This window comes from Stegostoma tigrinum, chromosome 18 (genome assembly GCF_030684315.1).
Source record: "Stegostoma tigrinum isolate sSteTig4 chromosome 18, sSteTig4.hap1, whole genome shotgun sequence".
NCBI classification, from domain to species: Eukaryota; Metazoa; Chordata; class Chondrichthyes; order Orectolobiformes; family Stegostomatidae; genus Stegostoma; species Stegostoma tigrinum.
In genome coordinates this window covers 61,996,584-62,017,072 of record NC_081371.1, presented here as the reverse complement: position 1 = coordinate 62,017,072, position 20,489 = coordinate 61,996,584, and the positions used below count along the sequence as shown (strand labels likewise).

At 44.9% G+C, this 20,489-nt stretch overlaps 1 protein-coding gene across 4 annotated transcripts in view; it reads left to right on the top strand.

The window, feature by feature from the left end:
• nav3 (neuron navigator 3) overlaps nucleotides 1–20,489 on the top strand; it is an 824,703-nt gene that overhangs the window by 618,257 nt on the left and 185,957 nt on the right. For all 4 annotated transcript variants that reach the window (XM_059652602.1, XM_059652603.1, XM_059652604.1 and 1 more), the window contains one exon: nucleotides 1,476–1,865. In XM_059652602.1, the coding sequence (XP_059508585.1) occupies nucleotides 1,476–1,865 (390 nt within the window). The remainder of the gene's footprint in view (nucleotides 1–1,475; nucleotides 1,866–20,489) is intronic.

Sequence of the window (20,489 nt, the reverse complement as noted above, 5' to 3'; positions counted from 1 at the left end):
CCGTTGTGATGTTTCAGTGTAAGTGTCTAATACATGAGAATGGTGCAGAGTCACCAGCAGAACGTGTCTGTGTGAGGACAAGGCAGACTCTCATCTCTACCCTGTGTGTTCCCTGTATAACATCAACAGTGTCAGGCTCCCTCATCAAAGCTCTCAGACTGCATAACCAGCCTGACTGTTCACACTGTTCACTCAATGACTCTGCGGCAATGCTCTGTTACCTAGCACAGGGGTGACTGGCCATAGTGGTCAGTGTCTGAGACTCACTGCTGGTAAGCTGCAAGGCTTGGTCAGCTGTAACCAGGTGGGAACAAAAAGTTGCTGGAAAAGCTCTGCAGGTCTGGCAGAATCTGTGGAGGAGAAAATAGAGTTAACGTTTCGGGCCTGGTGACCCTTCCTCAGATCCAGGTGGGGTTCATTAAATTGCTTAATATGGAAGAGACTGTTTTCCCAACAATTCTCTTGTCTTCCTCTTTAAATATGTTGTCCTATCCACCAGTAGAAAAAAAGTCTTCTCATTCATTCTTTCACATACCAACCTCTCCCTCTGAGCTCACCACATGGAGCAGGATGATCCCAGCTTCTCCAGTCCAGACAGCTCTCTGAGTTTCCATGTCTCGGGTAATATTCTCTCAGCATCCTCTCCATGGTGACATCCCTCCAAAACTCTGGTGTGCAAAATTGGACACTAAGGTGCACTATGCTTCCTCACAACTTTTTTGCTTTTGTCCTCCATGGGCCTGATTGTAACCCAATGCCAGAATGTGTTAAATGTTTATCTCTTTATGATCTAAGGATTCTTTAGAACAGCCTCAGCAATGTTTCCTAATATTCCAGGCCTTTCTGGTCCTGCAATTCATTCATGTGTACTTTTCAAATTATATGGTCTACCCTTGCTCTTCCTGAATCTCCCTGCTATTTGCAGCACTCTGGGATGTAGTCTGTGAGCGATTCAGTGTGACATTTTATTACATTAATGCTTTGACATCTTTTTTAAAGACCAATTCTGAAAGTTGGGCTGGGTGATTGTATTCGGAGGTCCTGGAAGGTTAGAAGACAAATTCAATCCTTGGTGTCACATGTGAACATTACCGAAATAAACACAGAAAAAGCTGGAGAAACTCAGCAGGTCTACAGAGAGAGAAACAGAGTTAATGTTCGAGTCCAGTATAACTCTTCTTCAGAGAAGAAACTCGCAACATTGATCTGGTTTTCCTTCTCCGCAGATACTGCCAGACCAGCTGAAGTTTCTCCAGCAATTTCTGTGTTTCAGATTTCCAATGTCAACAGTATTTTGCTTTTTTGATAAACATTTCTTTGGTTGGAGACCATTGATACTAGAATAAGAGGTTTCACAAGTACTGATCTCTTTTTTAAATGAGTTGGCACATACCCACTGGTCTGAATGGTCTCCATCAGTCGATACTGTTGGACATTTCAATGCTCAAACACTAAGGTGTACTTTGTTTTGCCAGCACCCTGGAGACAACATTCGACAGCACCGTCACTACAGAGATCAACAGCCGGACCATGGCAGCAGTGACCAGCAGATCATCGGCCATGTCCTGGAGGCTTGGCCAGTCCAGCCCACGGTTACAGGCTGGTGATGCCCCCTCCCTGGGCACTGGTTACCCTCCCCGACCCAACTCCAGCCGTTACATCCACCCCGATAGCTCGCGCTACGTATACACCGCACCCCTCCGAAGGCCAGCAGGGTCAAGGGCCAGCAACAACTCCCAGCTGGATATCTCTGAGAAAGGGGGCTCTGAGCTCGACCTAGTGCTGTCTGATGTGGATGTGACAGGCTACATGAGTGATGGTGACTTACTGGGAAAGAACATAAGGAGTGACGACATTGGCAGTGGGTGAGTGGCTGCGTCCGGCTCTGCATGGTGTTGCTGATACTGCCCAGTTCCAGAATGTTCCAGAACTGATGTCAGCTGACCCCCCGAGTCACGGCATCATGGCTCCCACTGCTGAGACACCAGCACAAGGCCGTAAGCTAACAGTTCCCACTGCAGTACAGCAGGAGTGCAGCGCTGTCAGAGGGAGGTATCGTTTAAATAAACGTTAAACTGAGGCTTCCTGTCCCTTTTCAGGGAACATGCCCAATCAGATGGCTTTATTTCTAGGTGGGCTATTTGTGAGGGGCCACTCCAGTTAATATTTATCCCTTAGCCAACTTCACACAAACAGATTATCTGAATTGCCATTTCTGGAACTCAGCTCTTTTGTCCATGTTTGAAGGCTGTAATGAGGTCAGGAGCTGAGTGGCCCTGGCGGAACCCAAACTGGGCATCACTGAGCAGGTTATTGCTGAGCAGGTGCTGCTTGATAGCTCTGTTACTGACACCTTCCATCACTTTACTGATGATCGAGAGGAGGTTGATGGGGCGGTAATTGGCCAGGTTGGATTTGTCCTGCTTTTTTCCACATTGTCAGGTAGATACCCGTGTTGTAGCTGTACTGGAACAGCTTGGCTAGGGGAGCAGCAAGTTCTGGAGCACCAGTCCTCAGTACTACTGCTGGGATGTTGTCAGGGCCCATAGCCTTTGCAGTATCCAGTGTCTCCAACCGTTTCTTGATATCGCGTGAGGTAAATTGAATGGGCTGAAGACTGGTATCTGTGATGCTGGGGACCACTGGAGGAGGCCGAGATGGATCATTCACTCGGCGCTTCTGGCTGAAAATTGCTGCGACTGCTTCAGCCTTACCTTTTGCACAGATGTGCTGGGCTCTTCCATCATCGGGGATGGGGATATTTGTGGAGCCTCCTCTTCCAGTGAGTTGTTTAATTGTCCACCACCATTCATGACTGGATGTGGCAGGATTGCAGAGCTTAGATCTGTTTGTGGGGTTTCTTCGTTGTATTTATTGCATGTTGCTTTACCTGGTTAGCTCTCATACTTTTCAATGTGTTTTCTATGCATTTGTGCTTCAAATCTTCAAGTGAAAAATTCAAGCTCCTGGGGTGACATCATGGCCCTTTAAGAAATATTTGAGTAGAATTTGTTGATATTTCAGCCAGAATTATGCTGGTAATTCTAAGAATGAGAATCAATTAGGTCAACAAGTGGATGATTCAGAGACAGTTTGAGAGTCATTGCCCCTGACTTGGAGACTCTAGAAAGTGGGACCATTGTCCCAGAATAAGAGGTTGAGCACTTTGAACTGAGAAAAGGAGAATTTTCATCACTTGGAGGCTTGTGAATCTTTCTCTGCCCTATGAGGTTGTGAAATATTCTGTTGTTGAGTTTATTCAAACTGTGTACAGATTTTTGGAAGCCAATGGTAGGAAAGGACAATTTGAGAAAATTGTAGAGGATCAGCCAGGATGGTGTGGAGTGGTGGGACGGGCCTGATTGGGCTGAATTACAACTCCTGCTCTGATTTTCCTTATTTTGTGGTCTCAAAGTGATGTATTTAAGATGAGTCACAGAAACAAAGTTCAAATCTCTAACAAAATCACAGAATGAACCTTTGCCCACAGGCTGGACTCGATTTGTTAAACTGTGGTTCCTCAGAGTCACGGGGGAAGCTCTGTTTGTTAAAAGGTGTCTCAGCCAACTCACTGTGGATTCAATAGTTGTTTATAACTGGACTAGTTTAAAGTCGCAGGTGAGATACAGTTCACCAGTTTGTATTACACTTGCAGGGCCCAGTGTTGACGAACAGTCCGTAGCAGCCACCCCAGCGTTGACGAACAGTCTGTAGCAGCCACCCCAGTGTGCCTGAAATGGTGCAGGGTGTTTGGGAGGTGTCATACAGTCACACTATCCTGTGGGAGATGGGTCGAGGAGGGTCTGGGGGGAAGCTCTGTATAACTCCCAAGACCTTAAGTAGTGAGGGGCTACCCTTGGACAAGATTGCATGAGATCCTGTTTCAAAACCCCCCCAGGGCTATAGTCAGCATTCTCACCCCCCCCCCATTGCCCCCCTTACACATTAACCTGACCCCAGCATTTTGATCATAGTCCTCACATCCCTTTTCCCCTGTCCTCACTCAACTCCTCTCTGTGACTCTGACTGAGCCCCTCAGTCCAGCAGACTGCCTGTGTGTTCCCTGATGATATTCCCAGGGTGGCAGATCTGCCAGCTCCAATTGGCCAACAGCTCCCTAAGGCCACACTTCCTCCTGAGAAAAGGGCAGAAGTCTCCCGCTAAAGCAACTAATGTGTTGTCCCCAGAGTTAAATAGCTGTGGGCTGGTGGATGGGTTCCGTATGATGTGACTTCCTTTGGAACCAGGAACAATATACCAGGGAGCCAAATGATAAATCTGAACAGGAACATGTTATTAATGATGCCTACACCTCCCCAGTTTTAGGCTGGACCCCAGCTCTGCCATCCTGGGTCACCTGACGAGCTGTCTTAAAGGGGCAGCACCTCCAACTAAATACATAACACTCCCTTCCTGATGATTTAGCTGAGGATTGGGGTACAGTGCAGGGACCTGGGTACCTGCCAATATCAAAACTGTAGTGTTAATCTTTAAGAACAAACAAATGAGGGGGAAATCTCAGAGAGACTTATAAAATTCTAACAGGACTGGACAAGGTAGATGTAGGGAGGATATTCCTGATGGTGGATGTGTCCAGAACCAGGCGTCACTGTATGAGGATTTTGGGTAGACTAATTAGAATAGTTAGGTGGTTGTTTGTGAGTGGTGCAGACTTGACGGGGCTGAAGGGCCCTTTTCTGTGTTCTAAATCTCTCTGACTTTATCACTGTATGAGAGCTGAGGCCCCTTGTTCCTAAACCAGTGCTGCTTTTGCTAAAATGTTGACATGTCCTTCCTGAGGTGTGGTCCTCAGAACTGCTCACCAGGACTCTGGTTGTAGTCCAACTTGGATTAATAGAGCACTACTCACAATCTTAGCACATCCTAAAGTGCTTTTCAGTTACTGATTTCATTTATGAAGAGCTGTCTTTCACAGGCCTGACAGCCAATCTGAACCGTGCAAGGTCCCAGAAAAATCAATGCAAAAATGACAAGGCAATTCATTTTAGTGCTGTTGGCTGAAGGATAATTATTGAATAGGACTCCAGAGTTAATTCCCCTACTTTTCAACATAGTGCCATGAGTTCTTTCATCTCCACATGAGAGAATCTGATTTTAACATTGTAACTGTCAGATCGCATAGCCCCTCTGTCGCTCTAACAACTCCTCAATGACGAGACCAACAGGGTCGGCTGACATTATAAGTTCAATTTCAGTCCGCACCTTCAGACTAAAGGCGAGAGCATTACCCGCTGACGCATTGACTCTTAAAGTTACAATGTCTCCCAGTTAGTCCTGTATGTTGATTCAATCAGAGACTGCTGTAAAATTACAGAAACATTGAACTAAATTCATCTTCAGTTATTTGCCCAAAAGCCACATTGTGGTGATCTATACCACTGGGACTTGTTGTAAAAAATGGGAAGTGAATTTGTGCAGAATGATCGTGTCTACACATCAGTAAATAGCGCTATGGTGGGTTTAGTGTAGTTAGGTCGACTCATTTCATTGGAGGCAATTCAGAGACGGTTCACTGAGACAATCCCTGGTGTGGGAGGGATTGTTTTAAGAGTAAAGGTGAAACAGGTTGGGACTCTACGCACTGGAGTTTAGAAGAGTGAGAGGTGATCCCAGTGAAACATACAGGGGCTTGACAGGGTAAATGTTGAAAGGATGTTCCCCCCACCATGGGAGGGTCTAGGACCAGAGGGCATGGTCTCAGAATAAAGGGGCACTAATTTAAGACTGAGATGAGGAGAAATTTCCTCTCAGACAGTTGAGAGTTTTGGAACTCCTTGCTGGGAGGGTTCATTCAGGAGATAATTGTTTGGTGACACTGAAAGTCTATTTAAGCCGTGGCATCTGGGTTTTAAATATTCAATTGAATAGTGTTAAGGATGAATGCAGAACATTCTGGAAGAACTCTGCAGGTCTGACAGCATCTGCAGAGAAAAGCAAAATTAACGTTTTGATCTGGCTTCAGTCTTCTTCTGGGGAACCCAGCGTGGTGAAGTGCCACCTTCACCTTCAGAAAACACCACCACAGCTCAGCCTTGGCCTGATAAGGATGCCAGCTCTGGTTGGAGTCAGGGCTGGAGGTTTCACCATAATGGACCCACTGTATTTGACTAACCCATGCCATACGTAGTCACCCACGTGTACATTCCCATGGCACCCAATGGAAAAGTGGTTGCTGACCATCCATTCACCAGTTGGGTTGCCCTTGGCTCTCAGAAAAGCCTGGGTGTTTCCTGTTCAGACAGATGTTATCCCAGTGTAGATGGGATGTGCACATGGAGATCCCATGGAACCCCATTGTAGAACACTGTGGAGTAAATTCCATGAACTCCCCGCTGGTAATTCCCCTGGATCTGGAATCCTCTGCCATTTACGTTGGAGAATTTGGAAGGTTCTGATGAAATTAACTGGTGCTAAATTATTCACATATGGCCTGATTCTGGCTCAGAACTTCACACGGAGCAGAGCAACAACCTCACCATGATCAATTGATAGCCATCCCTCAAGCCAAACATTTGGAAAATGTTTTCAGGTATGGTTTAGTGAATGAGAGATCATGTTTAACCATTGCATTAGAGTTTTTTTGAGGAAGGTGACATGCCCGATGGATAAGGGGGATACTGGAGGATGTTGTCACCAGTTGACTGGGATGAGGATCTAGTAATCATGCCCTGTTCTTCCACAAACCTCCACAAATGTAGAGATAAAAACTAAAAGAGCTGCAGATGCTGAAAATCAGGAATAAAAACAAATTTTGCCGGAAAAGCTCAGCAGGTCTGGCAGCATCTGTGAAAGAAAAACCAGAGTTAATGCTTCGGGTGCAGTGACTCTTCCTCAGAACTGATGGTGGCTGGGAAAACGTCAGTTTATATGCAGAAAATAATGAGGTGGGTGGCGTAGGGAGCAAGTGATGGGATAGAGCCCAAAGAGACAGAAAGACAGTTGGACAGACAAAGGAGTTGCTAACGATCAGGCTGGGAGGGTGAGTAGTTGTTAATGGGGACTGTTAGTGACTAACAACAGGGGGTGTATAATGGCAGGCTATGTGGTAACAAGGCCTGGGGCAAGGAAGAGTTTAGGCCCTAAAATTATTGAACTCAATATTGATTCCAGAGGGCTGTAGGGTCCCCAAGCAGAAAATGAGGTGTTGTTCTTCCAGCTTGCATTGGGCTTCACTGGAACACTGTAGCAAGCAGGAGACAGATGTTGGCCAGGGAGCAGGGTAGTGCATTGAAGTGGCAGGCAACAGATTGTTCAGGGTAACAAAGTGTGGAGCTGGATGAACACAGCAGGCCAAGCAGCATCTCAGGAGCACAAAAGCTGACGTTTCGGGCCTAGACCCTTCAGAGTCTCTGATGAAAGGTCTAGGCCCGAAACGTCAGCTTTTGTGCTCCTGAGATGCTGCTTGGCCTGCTGTGTTCATCCAGCTCCACACTTTATTATCTTGGATTCTCCAGCATCTGCAGTTCCCATTATCACTGATACAATTAGTCCTGTATAGATACCCAGTTAGACCAGCAGGGTGAGCAATTTAGCTGTAGTAGGAACTGTAGATGCTGGAGAATCTGAAATAACAAGCTGTAGAGCTGGATGAACACAGCAGGCCAAGCAGCATTAGAGGAGCAGGAAAGCTGATGTTTCAGGCCTAGACGCTTCTCCTCTGATGCTGCTTGGCCTGCTCCGATCATCCAGCTCTACAGCTTGTTATCTCGAGCAATTCAGCTGATGGACTCCCATTCAAAGACAGCAGCACTTCATAGTTTCATCTTTAACAGAAAATAACTTTTATAACTGCACAACTGTCAGAGAGAGGTTATTAATCTGTCAATATACACTTTAACCTAGTCCCCTTGCAAACCCCCAAATACATACATTCAAACACATGGCAAACAAGGCAGACAAAAGACAGATAGTTTGACACAAATGTTACAGATGACACAAGTAGACAGGAAGAGCAACATTCTGAAGATCAAAGATCTGGTCATAAGGAGGAGAATCACTTCTCACAGACATTTTGAATTTACCAACGACAACATACTGCTCTCTGTGGAGTGATGACTCTTCTTTGATATTCTGTTTTGTTTTAATTGGATGGGTTTTAGTCTTGCGTGAAAATTCTTTCTAAGTTTTTTTGTTTTTGGCTTTCTTACTCACAGCAAGGGAAGGGAGAAAAATGGTTTGTGTGTGTTATGGAATGTTCTGCCTTCACCGCTCCCACTAGGCTGTAGTAAACCGCACCTTGACTGATCTGGCAGCAATCACCAGGCAGTTTTCCCCATAATTCCTGCATCCGTTCCGACTGAATAACGCAAGAATCTCATTGCTCCAAAAACAACGTAGCCTATGTTTTAGTGCATCTAAAAACTTGATGATTTCCCCCAAGTTCCAAAATTCACGTGGTATTTCAGATTTATATCAGTGCCTGACTTTCAGTCTGAAAATGTCCCCCAACTCTGTCTCCTCTTCGCTAGCCAATCCTTTATCAACACCAATACGATAGCTTCAACACCACGGCAGTTATAAATTCCGTGTTGGAACCGGTGTTACATCTGACACTTCCCCTTCATCTGCCCTCCTCATTACCCACTCAAAGATTACCAGTAAATTTGTCAGACATGTTTTGGTGGTTGGTGATTTCAATTTTAGACAGAAATTTGATTGGCAAAGAATTTTGAGGTGGGCAGAAAGTTTGTCAAAAACAAGAGGCAAAATATTGCAGGAGCTGGAAATCTGAAATAAACACAGGTAATGTTGGGAAAGCTCAGCAGATCTGACAGCAAGTATGGGGAGAGAGACCGAGTTGATGTTTTGAATCCAGTATAACTCAGGCTCAGAAACCATGTCACAAAGCACCTCGCTTTCACATTGACCTTTCCATCCTGGGCCTGCTGCAATGTTCCAATGAAGCTCAACACACACTTGAGGAACAACATCTCACCTCCAGTGATAATGGGAACTGCAGATGCTGGAGAATCCAAGATAACAAAGCATGGAGCTGGATGAACACAGCAGGCCAAGCAGCATCTCAGGAGCACAAAAGCTGACGTTTTGGGCCAGAGGTCTAGCTAGGCCCAAAACGTCAGCTTTTGTGCTCCTGAGATGCTGCTTGGCCTGCTGTGTTCATCCAGCTTCACACTTGATTATCATCTCCAGTTAGGCACTTTACAGCCCCTAGGGCTCAATATCAAGTTCCAAAACTTTAGAGCATGAAGTGTCATCATTTTACATACATCTCTCACTCTCCTCTGGCTGTGTCTTGTAGGCTGTCCCCTCTGCTGAGGGGGTCCAACTTCCCTGTTCATAGATTTGTTTGCACCAGTTTCATATCTCTGTCCCTCCTTCTCCCTCCATCAGCATTCCTTTGGCCTTTTGCTCTGGGCAACCTCACCATCTGTCCCACTAACTCCTCCTTACCCTCTATCTACAGCACAAACAACACCAGTTTTTCACACTTACAGCTTTGAGGAAAGGTCACTGGAATCAAAACATGTACTCTGTTTCTCTGTTGGCTGCCAGACTTGCTGAGTTTCTCCAGCCACCTCTACTTTTAATTCAAATCATCTGTGATCAGATTGGAGAGCAGAACGAGTTCAATGTGCCAAATAGCCTACTCCAGCTTCTATTGCTGATGATCTTATGATCAGTCTGCTATTAGTATGAGACAGGCCAATCCTCAGGTCTGTAGCTGGAATCGTTTCCACTGTAACTGGGTCTGGAACACAAAGGGCCTCAAGAGAAACACCTGTTTTGGGTTATTTTAGTTGTTTAACTGATAAAACCCAATCTTCTGGAACAGATTAAAAACTTTCTGAAAGTGTGGATTCATCATCTGAAGGAGATGAGAGAGCTGATTCTAATAGAGGCCATCTGCAGAATTCTCAAATTAATTCACATTGTTTCTTGTTGTATTTTATCCTTTGGCATGCTTCCTTATGAAGGGTCTAGGCCCAAAACATTCACTTGCCTACTTCTCTGCCGCTGCCTGACCTGCTGTGTTCCTCTAGCTCCACACTGTATTGACTCTGACTCCAGCATCAGCAGTTCTTGTTATCTGTATTGGCTTTTTTTGTTTTCCCAACACCGTTCCTTTAATCTGTCTGTCGGTTTTCCCATCTGTTCTTATTGGTCTGTTGCCTTTCTCTTGCATGATGGTGGTGCTGTCTGGTTATGTCTCTGACCATTTGTATTTAACTATCTCACAGTCCTGGATTATGGTCTTGAACTCCTTCCAAGAAATTGCCTCCTTTCATTTCTAGCCTGGTATCATAGTCTGTCATTGCACTCTTTGCAAAGTCTGACCCCAGTGACGATTCACTGCATTAATAAATTTAATGATACATTTATTATGATAAATTTTATGTACTATTCCAAATGAGTTTATGAATTTCTTGGAGTAAAGACTGTTATTCTGCCTTATTGGCTGTTTTGAGAATGTGGGGGTGGGTGGAAGATGAAATGTGAGCCATTGTCAAGTGCTGTGTAAATCTTGCAAATGTATCTGCAGGAATTGGCCTGAGCCTGGTGCTGGGAGCTGGGAGTCTCTAACAGTTGGAGCACAGAGGGGCAGTCAGTCCTGAAGTCTGGTTGGAGCTCAAGTGTTCGGTTATGCTTTGCCTCATAGCAAGTATGCAGCCTAGCTGTAAGGGTCACTGCCACTGTACCATCACCTGATAGTCTGAAGATTTCAGACGATGTCTTCTGAAACCATCTCTTTGCACCAAGCCATGCAGAGGATAGTATGCTTCAATTTATATCCAAATCTCTCAAACCCCACCATTCCTGGAGTCATCACAAAAGTTAATGATTTTTACCAGTTGGCAGAATTCCCTGATTTACCTCAAGAAAAAAAAACCCAAAAGAACTGCAGATGCTGGAAATCACAACCAAAACCAGAAGTTGGTGGAAAAGCTCAGCAGGTCTGGCAGCACCTGTGAAGAGAAAGCAAAGATAATGTTTCGGGTCCAATGAAGAACACTTTGGGTTGTGAAGGAGGCTCCCTGGATCTGAAACATTAACTCTGATTTTCTCTCCACAGATGCTGCCAGACCTGCTGAGCTTTTTGAAGCAATTTCTGCTTTTGTTCCCGATTTACCTGTATGCTAGACCCAGATTGACAGGGAGCTCAGATCAAGTTTTAGTACTCATTTGTTGCAATTATGACAAACTGTTATGAACCACTGACATATAATTCCACCAGTTAAAACTCTAAGCTACTTTTAAACTTTCCCTCTACACACAAGCAGAGACAGGAAAGAAAGATGGGTATTATAGATGGAAGGAAAGACTGGGAGAGCAGCTGATTGGTCCCTGTCCACAGGGTTTGCTAAGATGATCCTTTTTGTTTGTCAGCACTTGCATCGATCTCCCCTGCACTCGTACTTGTTTGCAGAAGGGACCAGGTGCAGGATCATATTTACAAAGTCTCTGATTTTTCGAGGAGAAAGCTGCAGCACATGTCAACCAATGAGGGAAAAATAAACTGGCTTTCCATTGGCTTCAAATGTTTCTTACTGCAGAGAAAATGATACATATAAATCCCACGGTTTACATCATATCATGACAAATGACTCGTTGCCTTCTGTAGGTTAGGTGAGGGAGAATTGCGGCCTCAGAAATTGGGGGAATTCATCTGACATGCTTTGTTTCTCAAATTCTCCAATCAGAGCACACAAATCTGACCCGTGGACCTGCCCCATCACTGATAGAACAGATCCATCACAGTGAAACACCTCTCCCCTTCAACACCTCCCCCCCCACCCATTCCCCTACCACTTTTGCTTCCTGATGTTTCCATCCACCAATTCCCTTCGCTCACCATCCGCCTCCTCCATGTTCCTTGGGGGAGGGAGAAATCAGACGGAATGCTGGTTATGTAATGGAACTTGTAATCCAAAACTCTAGGCTACTGACCCTGGGGGCCCGGGGTTTGAACCATTCCCAGGTAGATTGTGAAATTTGAGTTGAGTACGAAAAACACCCTGGAATTATCAAAACCCAGAAAGTTCATTGATGTTTTTGAGGGAAGGAAGCTGCCATCCTTACCTAGCCTGGCCTACAATGACTCCAGACCCACAGCAATGGGGTTGACTCTTAGCTGCCCTCTGGGCAAAAATTGTCAGTGAGATCTACACCCTGTGAAAGAGAAAATAAACTTAACTGGGGTGGCACAGTGGCTCAGTGGTTAGGACTGCAGCCTTATAACGCTAGGGATGTGAGTTCGATTCCCACCTCAGGCAACTGTCTGTGTGGAGTTTGCACATTCTCCCTGTATCTGCGTGGGTTTCCTCCAGGTGCTCCAGTTTCTTCCTACAGTCCAAAGGTGTGCCGGCTAGGTGGAATAGCCAATGGGAAGTGCAGGATTACAGGGGTAGGCTAGGGCAGTTAATCTGGGTGGGATGCCTTTCAAAAGGTCAGTATGGACTGATTCCATACTGTAGGGATTCTACATACAGCCACAGAGCTTTGTAGATTTTCTCCACAGCCATCTTAAACATTAGGAAGTCATGACAGCAAGTTTTGAACAACTAAGCAAGCAAGCAGATTAGCATTAGGTTTTGCTGATAACAAACTAGATTTAAAATTGACAGACTGGATATTGCCTTGTCAAGTGATGAGGTATTTTGATAAATGACCTGTAACTGTCGACAGAACAAAGGGCAGTGAGGAGATATCATATGTTTCAGTTTAGTTATAGCAGTTACATCAATATTTACTCTACCCAAAAAAACTTTGGAATTTCAATGTTAACAACGCTGTGTCAATTATTAAACAAAGAACAAAGGACAAAGAAAATTACAGCGCAGGAACAGGCCCTTCGGCCCTCCAAGCCTGCGTCGATCAAGATCCTCTGTCTAACCTGTCATCTATTTTCTAATGGCCCGTGTCCATTTGCTCACTGCCCATCCACGTACCTGTCCAAATATATCTTAAAAGACACTAACGTGTCTGCGTCTACCACCTCCGCTGGCAATGTGTTCCAGGCACCCACCACCCTCTGTGTAAAGAACTTTCCACGCATATCTCCCTTAAACTTTCTTCCTCTCACTTTAAACTCATGACCCCTAGTAATTGAGTCCCCCACTCTGGGGAAATGCTTCTTGATATCCACCCTGTCTATACCCCTCATGATTCTGTAGACCTCAATCAGGCCCCCCCTCAATCTCCGTCTTTCTATTGACTAATCTACTCCTAATCTGATCTAATCTAATGTAATCCTAATCTACTCAACCTTTCTTCATAGCTAATCTGACATCTCCAGGATTAACATCCCACACAGGGTTCAAACAGAATCAATTGGCTTCCATAATACGTCATTCTTTGCTATTAGAATGACCAGGAGACCATTCAGCCCATCTAGTCTCTACTTTCAGTTATTTCATTGCTGATCATCTCCTAATTTTGGTCTGCTCCAGATCTGTTGAGAGACAACCAATATCCATACATGATATGGAGGCGCTGGAGTTGGACCAGGGTGGAAAAAGTCAGAAGCCAAACGGCACCAAGTGATAGACCAACAAGTTTATTTGAAACCACAAGCTTTTGGAGCTCTGCTGCTTTGTCAGGTGGAGCAAGGGGCAAGAGCACACAGGCACAGAGTTTATAGGCAGAGAGATCAAGGGAAGATCATACAGGCAGTGTGAGTGGAGTGTCAATGGGCTGAGCAAGTCTCTGCAGGTAATCAAGAGTGTTAGATAATGTGAGTAAAGGGTCAACAGCTGAATAACAAGCGTAGAGATGACTTATAATCTGAACGAATGATGCAGAGAGATAATTCCAAAAAATAAAAACTAGGGTGCTGCTGGACCAAACAGGTGGCTGGAATAAAATGGTAGGTATAAGAGCCTCATACCGAGAGTCTAACCAAAGTAACAGGTAATCCAAAACTGTATAAACTAATTAAGGTACAGAGATCATAACAATTTATCCAGGTGATGGTGTCAAAACAGGACAGTAAAGAAGAGTTTACAGATACAGAACAAATATAGTGGGGTCACATGTCGTGTGACATGAGGCTGTCTTCGTGGGTACGGATCTTGGCTGTCAGTCTCTGCTCAGTGATTCTGTGTTGGTATGTACCTCAAAGCCTGCCTGGAGGACATTTACCCGAAGATCGGAGGCTGAATGTCCTTGACACTGAAGTGTTCCCCGACTGGGAGGGAACATTCCTGTCTGGCGATTGCTGCACAGTGTCCATTCATCCATTACTGTTGTGTCTCCATGGTCTCACCAATGTACCATACCTCGGGGCATCCCTGCCTGCAGTGTATGAGGTAAATATTGTTGGCTGAGACACATGAATATCTGCTGTGTACGTGTTGGGTGGTGTTCCCATGTGTGATGGTAGTGTCCATGGTGCTGATCTGACATGCCGAGCAGAGGTTGCCATGACTGGGTTGTGTGGTGTTGATACTGTCCTGAAGACTGGGTATTTTGCTGTGATCGATGGTCGGTTTAAGGCTTGGTGATTGTTTGAAGGCAAAATCTTGGGGGAAGATCTTGGCAAGATGCTCATTGTCATCAATGACTTGTAAAGATGTACAATATAATTGGGATTACGGAGACCTGGCAGCAGGGTGACCAGGGATGGGAAATGAATGTCTCAGGGTGTTCAGTATTTAGGAAGGACAGGCAAAAAGAAAAAGATGGTGGAGTGACATTGCTGGTTAAAGAGGAAATTAATACATAGTGAAAGAAGATAACAGCTCTGACAATGTGGAGTCTGTATGGGTAGAGCTGAGAAATACCAAGGGGCAAAAATCATCATACATAGACCTGCAAACTGCAGTGGTGATGTTGAGAATGGCATTAAACAGGAAACCAGGGATGCATGTAATAAGGGAATATCGGTGATTATGGGTGATTTTAATCTGCACATAGATTGGGCAAATCACATTAGCCACAATGTTGTAGAGGAGGAATTCCTGGAGTGTGTATGGGGTGGTTTTATTGACCAATATGTGGTGGAACCAACTGGAGAACAGGCCATCTTAGACTGGGTAATGTATAATGGGAAGGGAATCATTGCCAGTTGAGCTGTGTGAGACCACTTGGGGGAAAAGATAGAATATTTTTATCAATAGACAATAGACAATAGGTGCTGGAGTAGGCCATTCGGCCCTTCGAGCCAGCACCACCATTCATTAAGATCATGGCTGATCATCCACAATCAGTATCCTGTTCCTGCCTTATCCCCATAACCCGTGATTCCACTATCTTTAAGAGCTCTATCTATCTCTTTCTTGAAAGCATCCAGAGAGTTGGCCTCCACTGCCATCTGGGGCAGAGCATTCCATATATCCACCACTCTCTGGCTGAAGAGGTTTTTCCTCAACTCTGTTCAAAATGGCCTACCCCTTATTTTTAATTTGCGTCCTCTGGTTCTGAACTCACCCATCAACGGAAAAATGCTTCCTGCCTCCATAGTGTCCAATCCCTTAATAATCTTATATGTCTCAATCAGATCCCCTGTCATCCTTCTAAACTCAAGTGTATACAAGCCCAGTCGCTCCAATCTTTCAACATATGATAGTCCCGCCATTCTGGGAATGGACCTTGTGAACCTACGCTGCACTCCCTCAATAGCAAGAATGTCCTTCCTCAAATCTGGAGACCAAAACTGCACACAATACTCCAGGTGCGGTCTCACCAGGGCCCTGTACAGCTGCAGAAGGACCTCTTTGCTCCTATACTCAATTCCTCTTGTGATGAAGGCCAGCATGCTATTAGGCTTTCTTCACTACCTGCTGTACCTGCATGCGTGCTTTCACTCACTGATGTACAAGAACACCTAGATCTCATTGTGCTTCCCCTTTACCTAACTTGACTCCATTGAGATAGTAATCAAGATGGAGAGTGAGGTAGTTGATTCGGAGACTGTGGTGCTGAACCTTAATAAAGGAAACTACAAGGATAGGAGGTATGAGTTGGCCATGGTAGACTGGGGAGAGTTACCTAAAGGGATAACAGTGGGTAGGTGCTAGCTAACATTCAGGGAATGAATGGGGGAACTGCAACAACTGTTTATTTCTGCCTGTCGCAAAAACAAAATGGGTAAGAGGGCTGCTCCATGGCTTACAAAGGAAACTAAGGATAGTATCCGATCCAAGGAAGAAGCGTACAGATTGCCCAAGAAAAATAACAAATCTGAGGATTGGGATCAGCGTGGAATCCAGCAAAGAAGGACCAAGGGATTGATTAAGAAGGAGAAAATAAAGTATGAAAGTAAGCTTTCAGGGAGCATAAAGACTGACGCTAAGAGTTTCTATCAGTACATGAAGGGAAAGAGATAGGTAAAGACAAATGTAGGGCCCCTACAGACAGACACAAGGGAATGTATCACAGGGGACAGAGAAATGGCTGAGGAACTGAATACAGACTTTGGTTCTGTCTTCACAGAAGAAGACACAAATCAGATACCAGAAATGTTGGAGGATGCAAGATTTAGTGAGATGGAAGAACTGAAGGAGAGCAATATTAATAGAGAAATGGTGCTGAGAAAGTTGTTGGGATTGAAGGTTAATAAATCCCCAGGACCTGATAATCTATATCCCAGAATACTGAAGGAAGTAGGTCTAGAAATAGTGGATGCATTGGTGGTTATCTTCTGGGATTCTATAGACTCTGGAACAGTCCCTGCAGATTGCAGGGTGGCTAATGTCACTCCAATATTTAAAAAGGGAAGTAGAGAGAAAACAGGGAATTGTAGACCTGTGAGCCTAACATCACTAGTGGGGACAATTCTTGAATCCATTATTAAGGACTTTATAGCGGAGAATTAAGAAAGCAGTGGCAGGATCAGACAGAGTCAGCCTGGATTTATAAAGGGGAAATCATGCTTGAAAAACCTGTTGGAATTCTATGAAGACGTGACTGGTAGAGTTGACAAGGGGGAGCCAGTCGATGGGGTATAATTGGACTTTCAGAAAGCATTTGACAAAGTCCTGCATCAGAGATTAATGTGCAAGATTGAAGCACATGGGATTAGGGGAAATGTACTGAGTTGGATAGGAAACTGGTTGGCAGAGAGGAAACAGAGAGCAGGAATTAATGGGCCTTTTCAAATTGTCAGGCAGTAACTAGTGGGGTGCCACAGGGATCGGTGCTGGGACCCCAGCTATTCACAATATATATTAATGATTTGGATGAGGGAATAAAATGTAACATCTCAAGATTAGCAGATGATACCAAATTGGATGGGAGGGTGAACTGTGACGAGGATGCACTTCTGAAACAAAAACAGGAAGGCAGATTCCTACCTGGAAGGCTGTATATTTGGAGAGGGGAGCGCGCAGAGGGACCTGGGTGTCCTTGTGCACCAGTCGCTGAAGGTAAGCATGCAGGTGCAGCAGGTGGTAAAGAAGGGAAATGGTATGTTGGCCTTCACAGCGAGGGGTTTCGAGTACAGGAGCAGGAGTATGTTATTGCAGTTGTACAGGGCCTTGGTGAGGCTACACCTGGAATATTGTGTGCAGTTTTGGTCTCCTTTTCTGAGGAAGGATGCTCTTGCTCTTGAGGGAGTGCAGCGAAGGTTTACTGGGCTGATTCCGGGGATGGCGGGTTTGACATATGAGGAGAATTTGATTAGGTTGGGATTGTTTTCGGTGGAGTTCAGGCGAATGAGGGGGGATTTCACAGAGATTTATAAAATTCTAACAGGACTGGACAGGGTAGATGCAGGGAGGATGTTCCTGATGGTGGGTGTGTCCAGAACCAGAGGTCACAGTCCGAGGATTCGGGGTAAGACCATTTAGGATGGAGATGAGGAGACATTTCTTCACCCAAAGAGTGGTGAGCCTGTGGGATTTCATTACCACAGGAAGTAGTTAATGCCAAAATATTGAATGTATTCAAGAAGCGACGAGATATAGCAGTTAGGGGTGAATGGGTTCAAAGGTTATGGGGAGAAAGCAGGGTTAGGCTATTGAGTTGAATGATCAGCCATGATGGTGATGAATGGCAGAGCAGTCTCGAAGAGCTGAATGGCCTCCCCCTGCTCCTATCTTCTGAGTTTCTACATGTTGGAGGTTGCAGAGAACATGTATCTGTCTTCCGAGGAGGTTATTGCAGTTTTTCGCTGTGGCACATTGGAACTGGCGATTGCTGAGCTGATCATTGTATCCTGTTCTTATAAGAGTGTCCTTCAAAATCATTAGGTGTCTGTCATGTTCTTTCTCATCTGAGCAGATCCTGTGTAAACTCAGGGCTTGTCTTTAAGGGATGGCTCCTTTAATATATTTAAGGTGGATGCTGGAGAATTGGTGCATCGTGAGGTTATCTGTAGGCTTGCGGTAGAGTGAGGTACTGAGGTGTCCATCCATGATGGAGATGCATGTGCCCAAGAATGAGACTGATTCTGAAGAGTAGTCCATGGTAAGTCTGACGGTGGGATGGAACTTGTTGCTGTCACTATGCAGTTGTTTCAGTGATACCTTGCCATGAGCCCAAAGGAAGAAAATGTCGTTGATGTATTTGGTGTACAGCGTCAATCGGTAGTTTTGTGCAGTAAAGGAGTCTTGCTCGAACTTGTGCAAATCTGCCCCCATGGCTGTTCGAGGTGCTTGGATGAAGAACTGGTTGTTGAAGGGGAAGACATTGTGGTAGAGGATGAAGTGGATAAGTTGTAGGATGGTGTCTGGGAATCTCCAGTTGTTAGTATTGAGTACTGAGGCTGCTGTAGCGATGTGTCGTTGTGGGGTTTGCTGGTTTAGAGTGCTGCACTTCTGTAGCTTCCACTCTAAACATGTTAAAGAAGCCATCCCCTATGAACAAACCCTGCTTGTCTCCAGTGCCACCTTATTTTTAAATTTTTTGTAATTATCACTGTGCCTCATTTAATTGGATTATAGGCCATGCCTTCACGTGTTTTTCAGCTGTTGACAGTTTACTCACACCATCTGACACTCTTGATCACCTACAGAAACCTATTATTCAGCCTGGCACACTCTACTCATACCATTTGAATGATCTTTTGATTTCTCCGTCCATTGATCTCTCTGCCTATGAATTCTGTGCATGTGTGCTTCCCTCTCACTTCACCTGACAAATGGGCAATACTCTGAAACCTTGTGGTTTCAAATAAACCTGTCGGACTATAACTGGGTGTTGTCTGACTTCTGACAGTATCCATTCACCTACCCTGCAAGCTCCAACTGTCCTCAGCTTTCACACCCTTTTGAGGAAGAGTTTTCTAGATTTTTATAATTTCGTGTTTGTAAGAGGGTTCTAGATTTTGTTTCCTGAATAGCCCAGGTCTAATGTTCGTCTTGTTCTGGATTTCCTGTGAAGGATTGAATCATTGGGTTGGTGTTGACACATTCGGCTCAGTTAGTCCTCTGGGAGATGTTGGGTTTTTTTTATTCATGTACTTGCCAGCCTGGATTCTGGGCTTATCCCTCCCCTGTTGCACTGAAGGCACCTCTAAACGCTGCAATTGTATGGTTCATATTTGTTTAATCTTCAAGCAGGCATATTGATGTTGATTGATTTGACTTAATTTATTGTTATCACCTGTACTCAGATACAGTGAGAAGTGTTGTTTTACACGCTGTACAGACTGATTGTATCAGAGAAAGTACATCTGGGTAACAGAACAGAGTGCAGAAACAGTGTTACAGCTGTACAGATGGTGCAGAGAAAAAGATCCAAATTAATGTTTGAGAGGCCGTTCAAAAGTCGGATAACAGCGGGGAAGGAGATTGGTGCGGGCATTGCCTGAAATTTGAACTAGCCAATGGCTGCCACCGATTTTGTTACACGCACAGTGTGTGTACAAGCTCATTTTGACTGCGATGAACAGGACCCAGCGTTTTAACATACACAGCTCCCTGTCTGAACAAGTGTGCCACACATCCAGCCTGACTGACAATAGAGTTCACACACTCGGGATTATCCAGCACGTGCTGTCCAGTAGTGGAACTAAATTAGGGACTATGCCTTGACCAGTCAAAGTTAACTTGTCTGGTTTAAAATTTAACAAAGACTGGCTGTTAATTGTCAATCAGTGCTAGTGGGTGCATTTTCCATGGTAAGACCTGAACCGATGAGAACTTACTGGACAATCAATCGGCTCTGTCCAGTTCTATGGTATAAGTGTTGTTTTCTCTTTCCTTTGGCAATTATTGTGAATTGTTCTGATGCTTGAATCAAATATACTTTTCTTCCGCAATTCCTGAGATCTGTACCTCCAAAGAACTATCAGAGGAGGGTATTCCATCTGACTTGTGCCTTGTAGATGGTGGACAGGCTTTGGGGAGTCAGGAGGTGAGTTACTTGCTGCAGGATTCCCAGCGTCTGACCTGTTCTTGTAGCCACTGTGTTTATGTGGTGAGTCCAGTTGAGTTTCTGGTCAATGGTGATGCTCAGGATGTTGATAGTGGGGGATTCAGTGATGGAATGTCAAAGGGCGGTGGTTAGATTGTCTCTTATTGGTGATGGTTATAGCCTGGCATTTGTGTGGCACAAATGTTACTTGC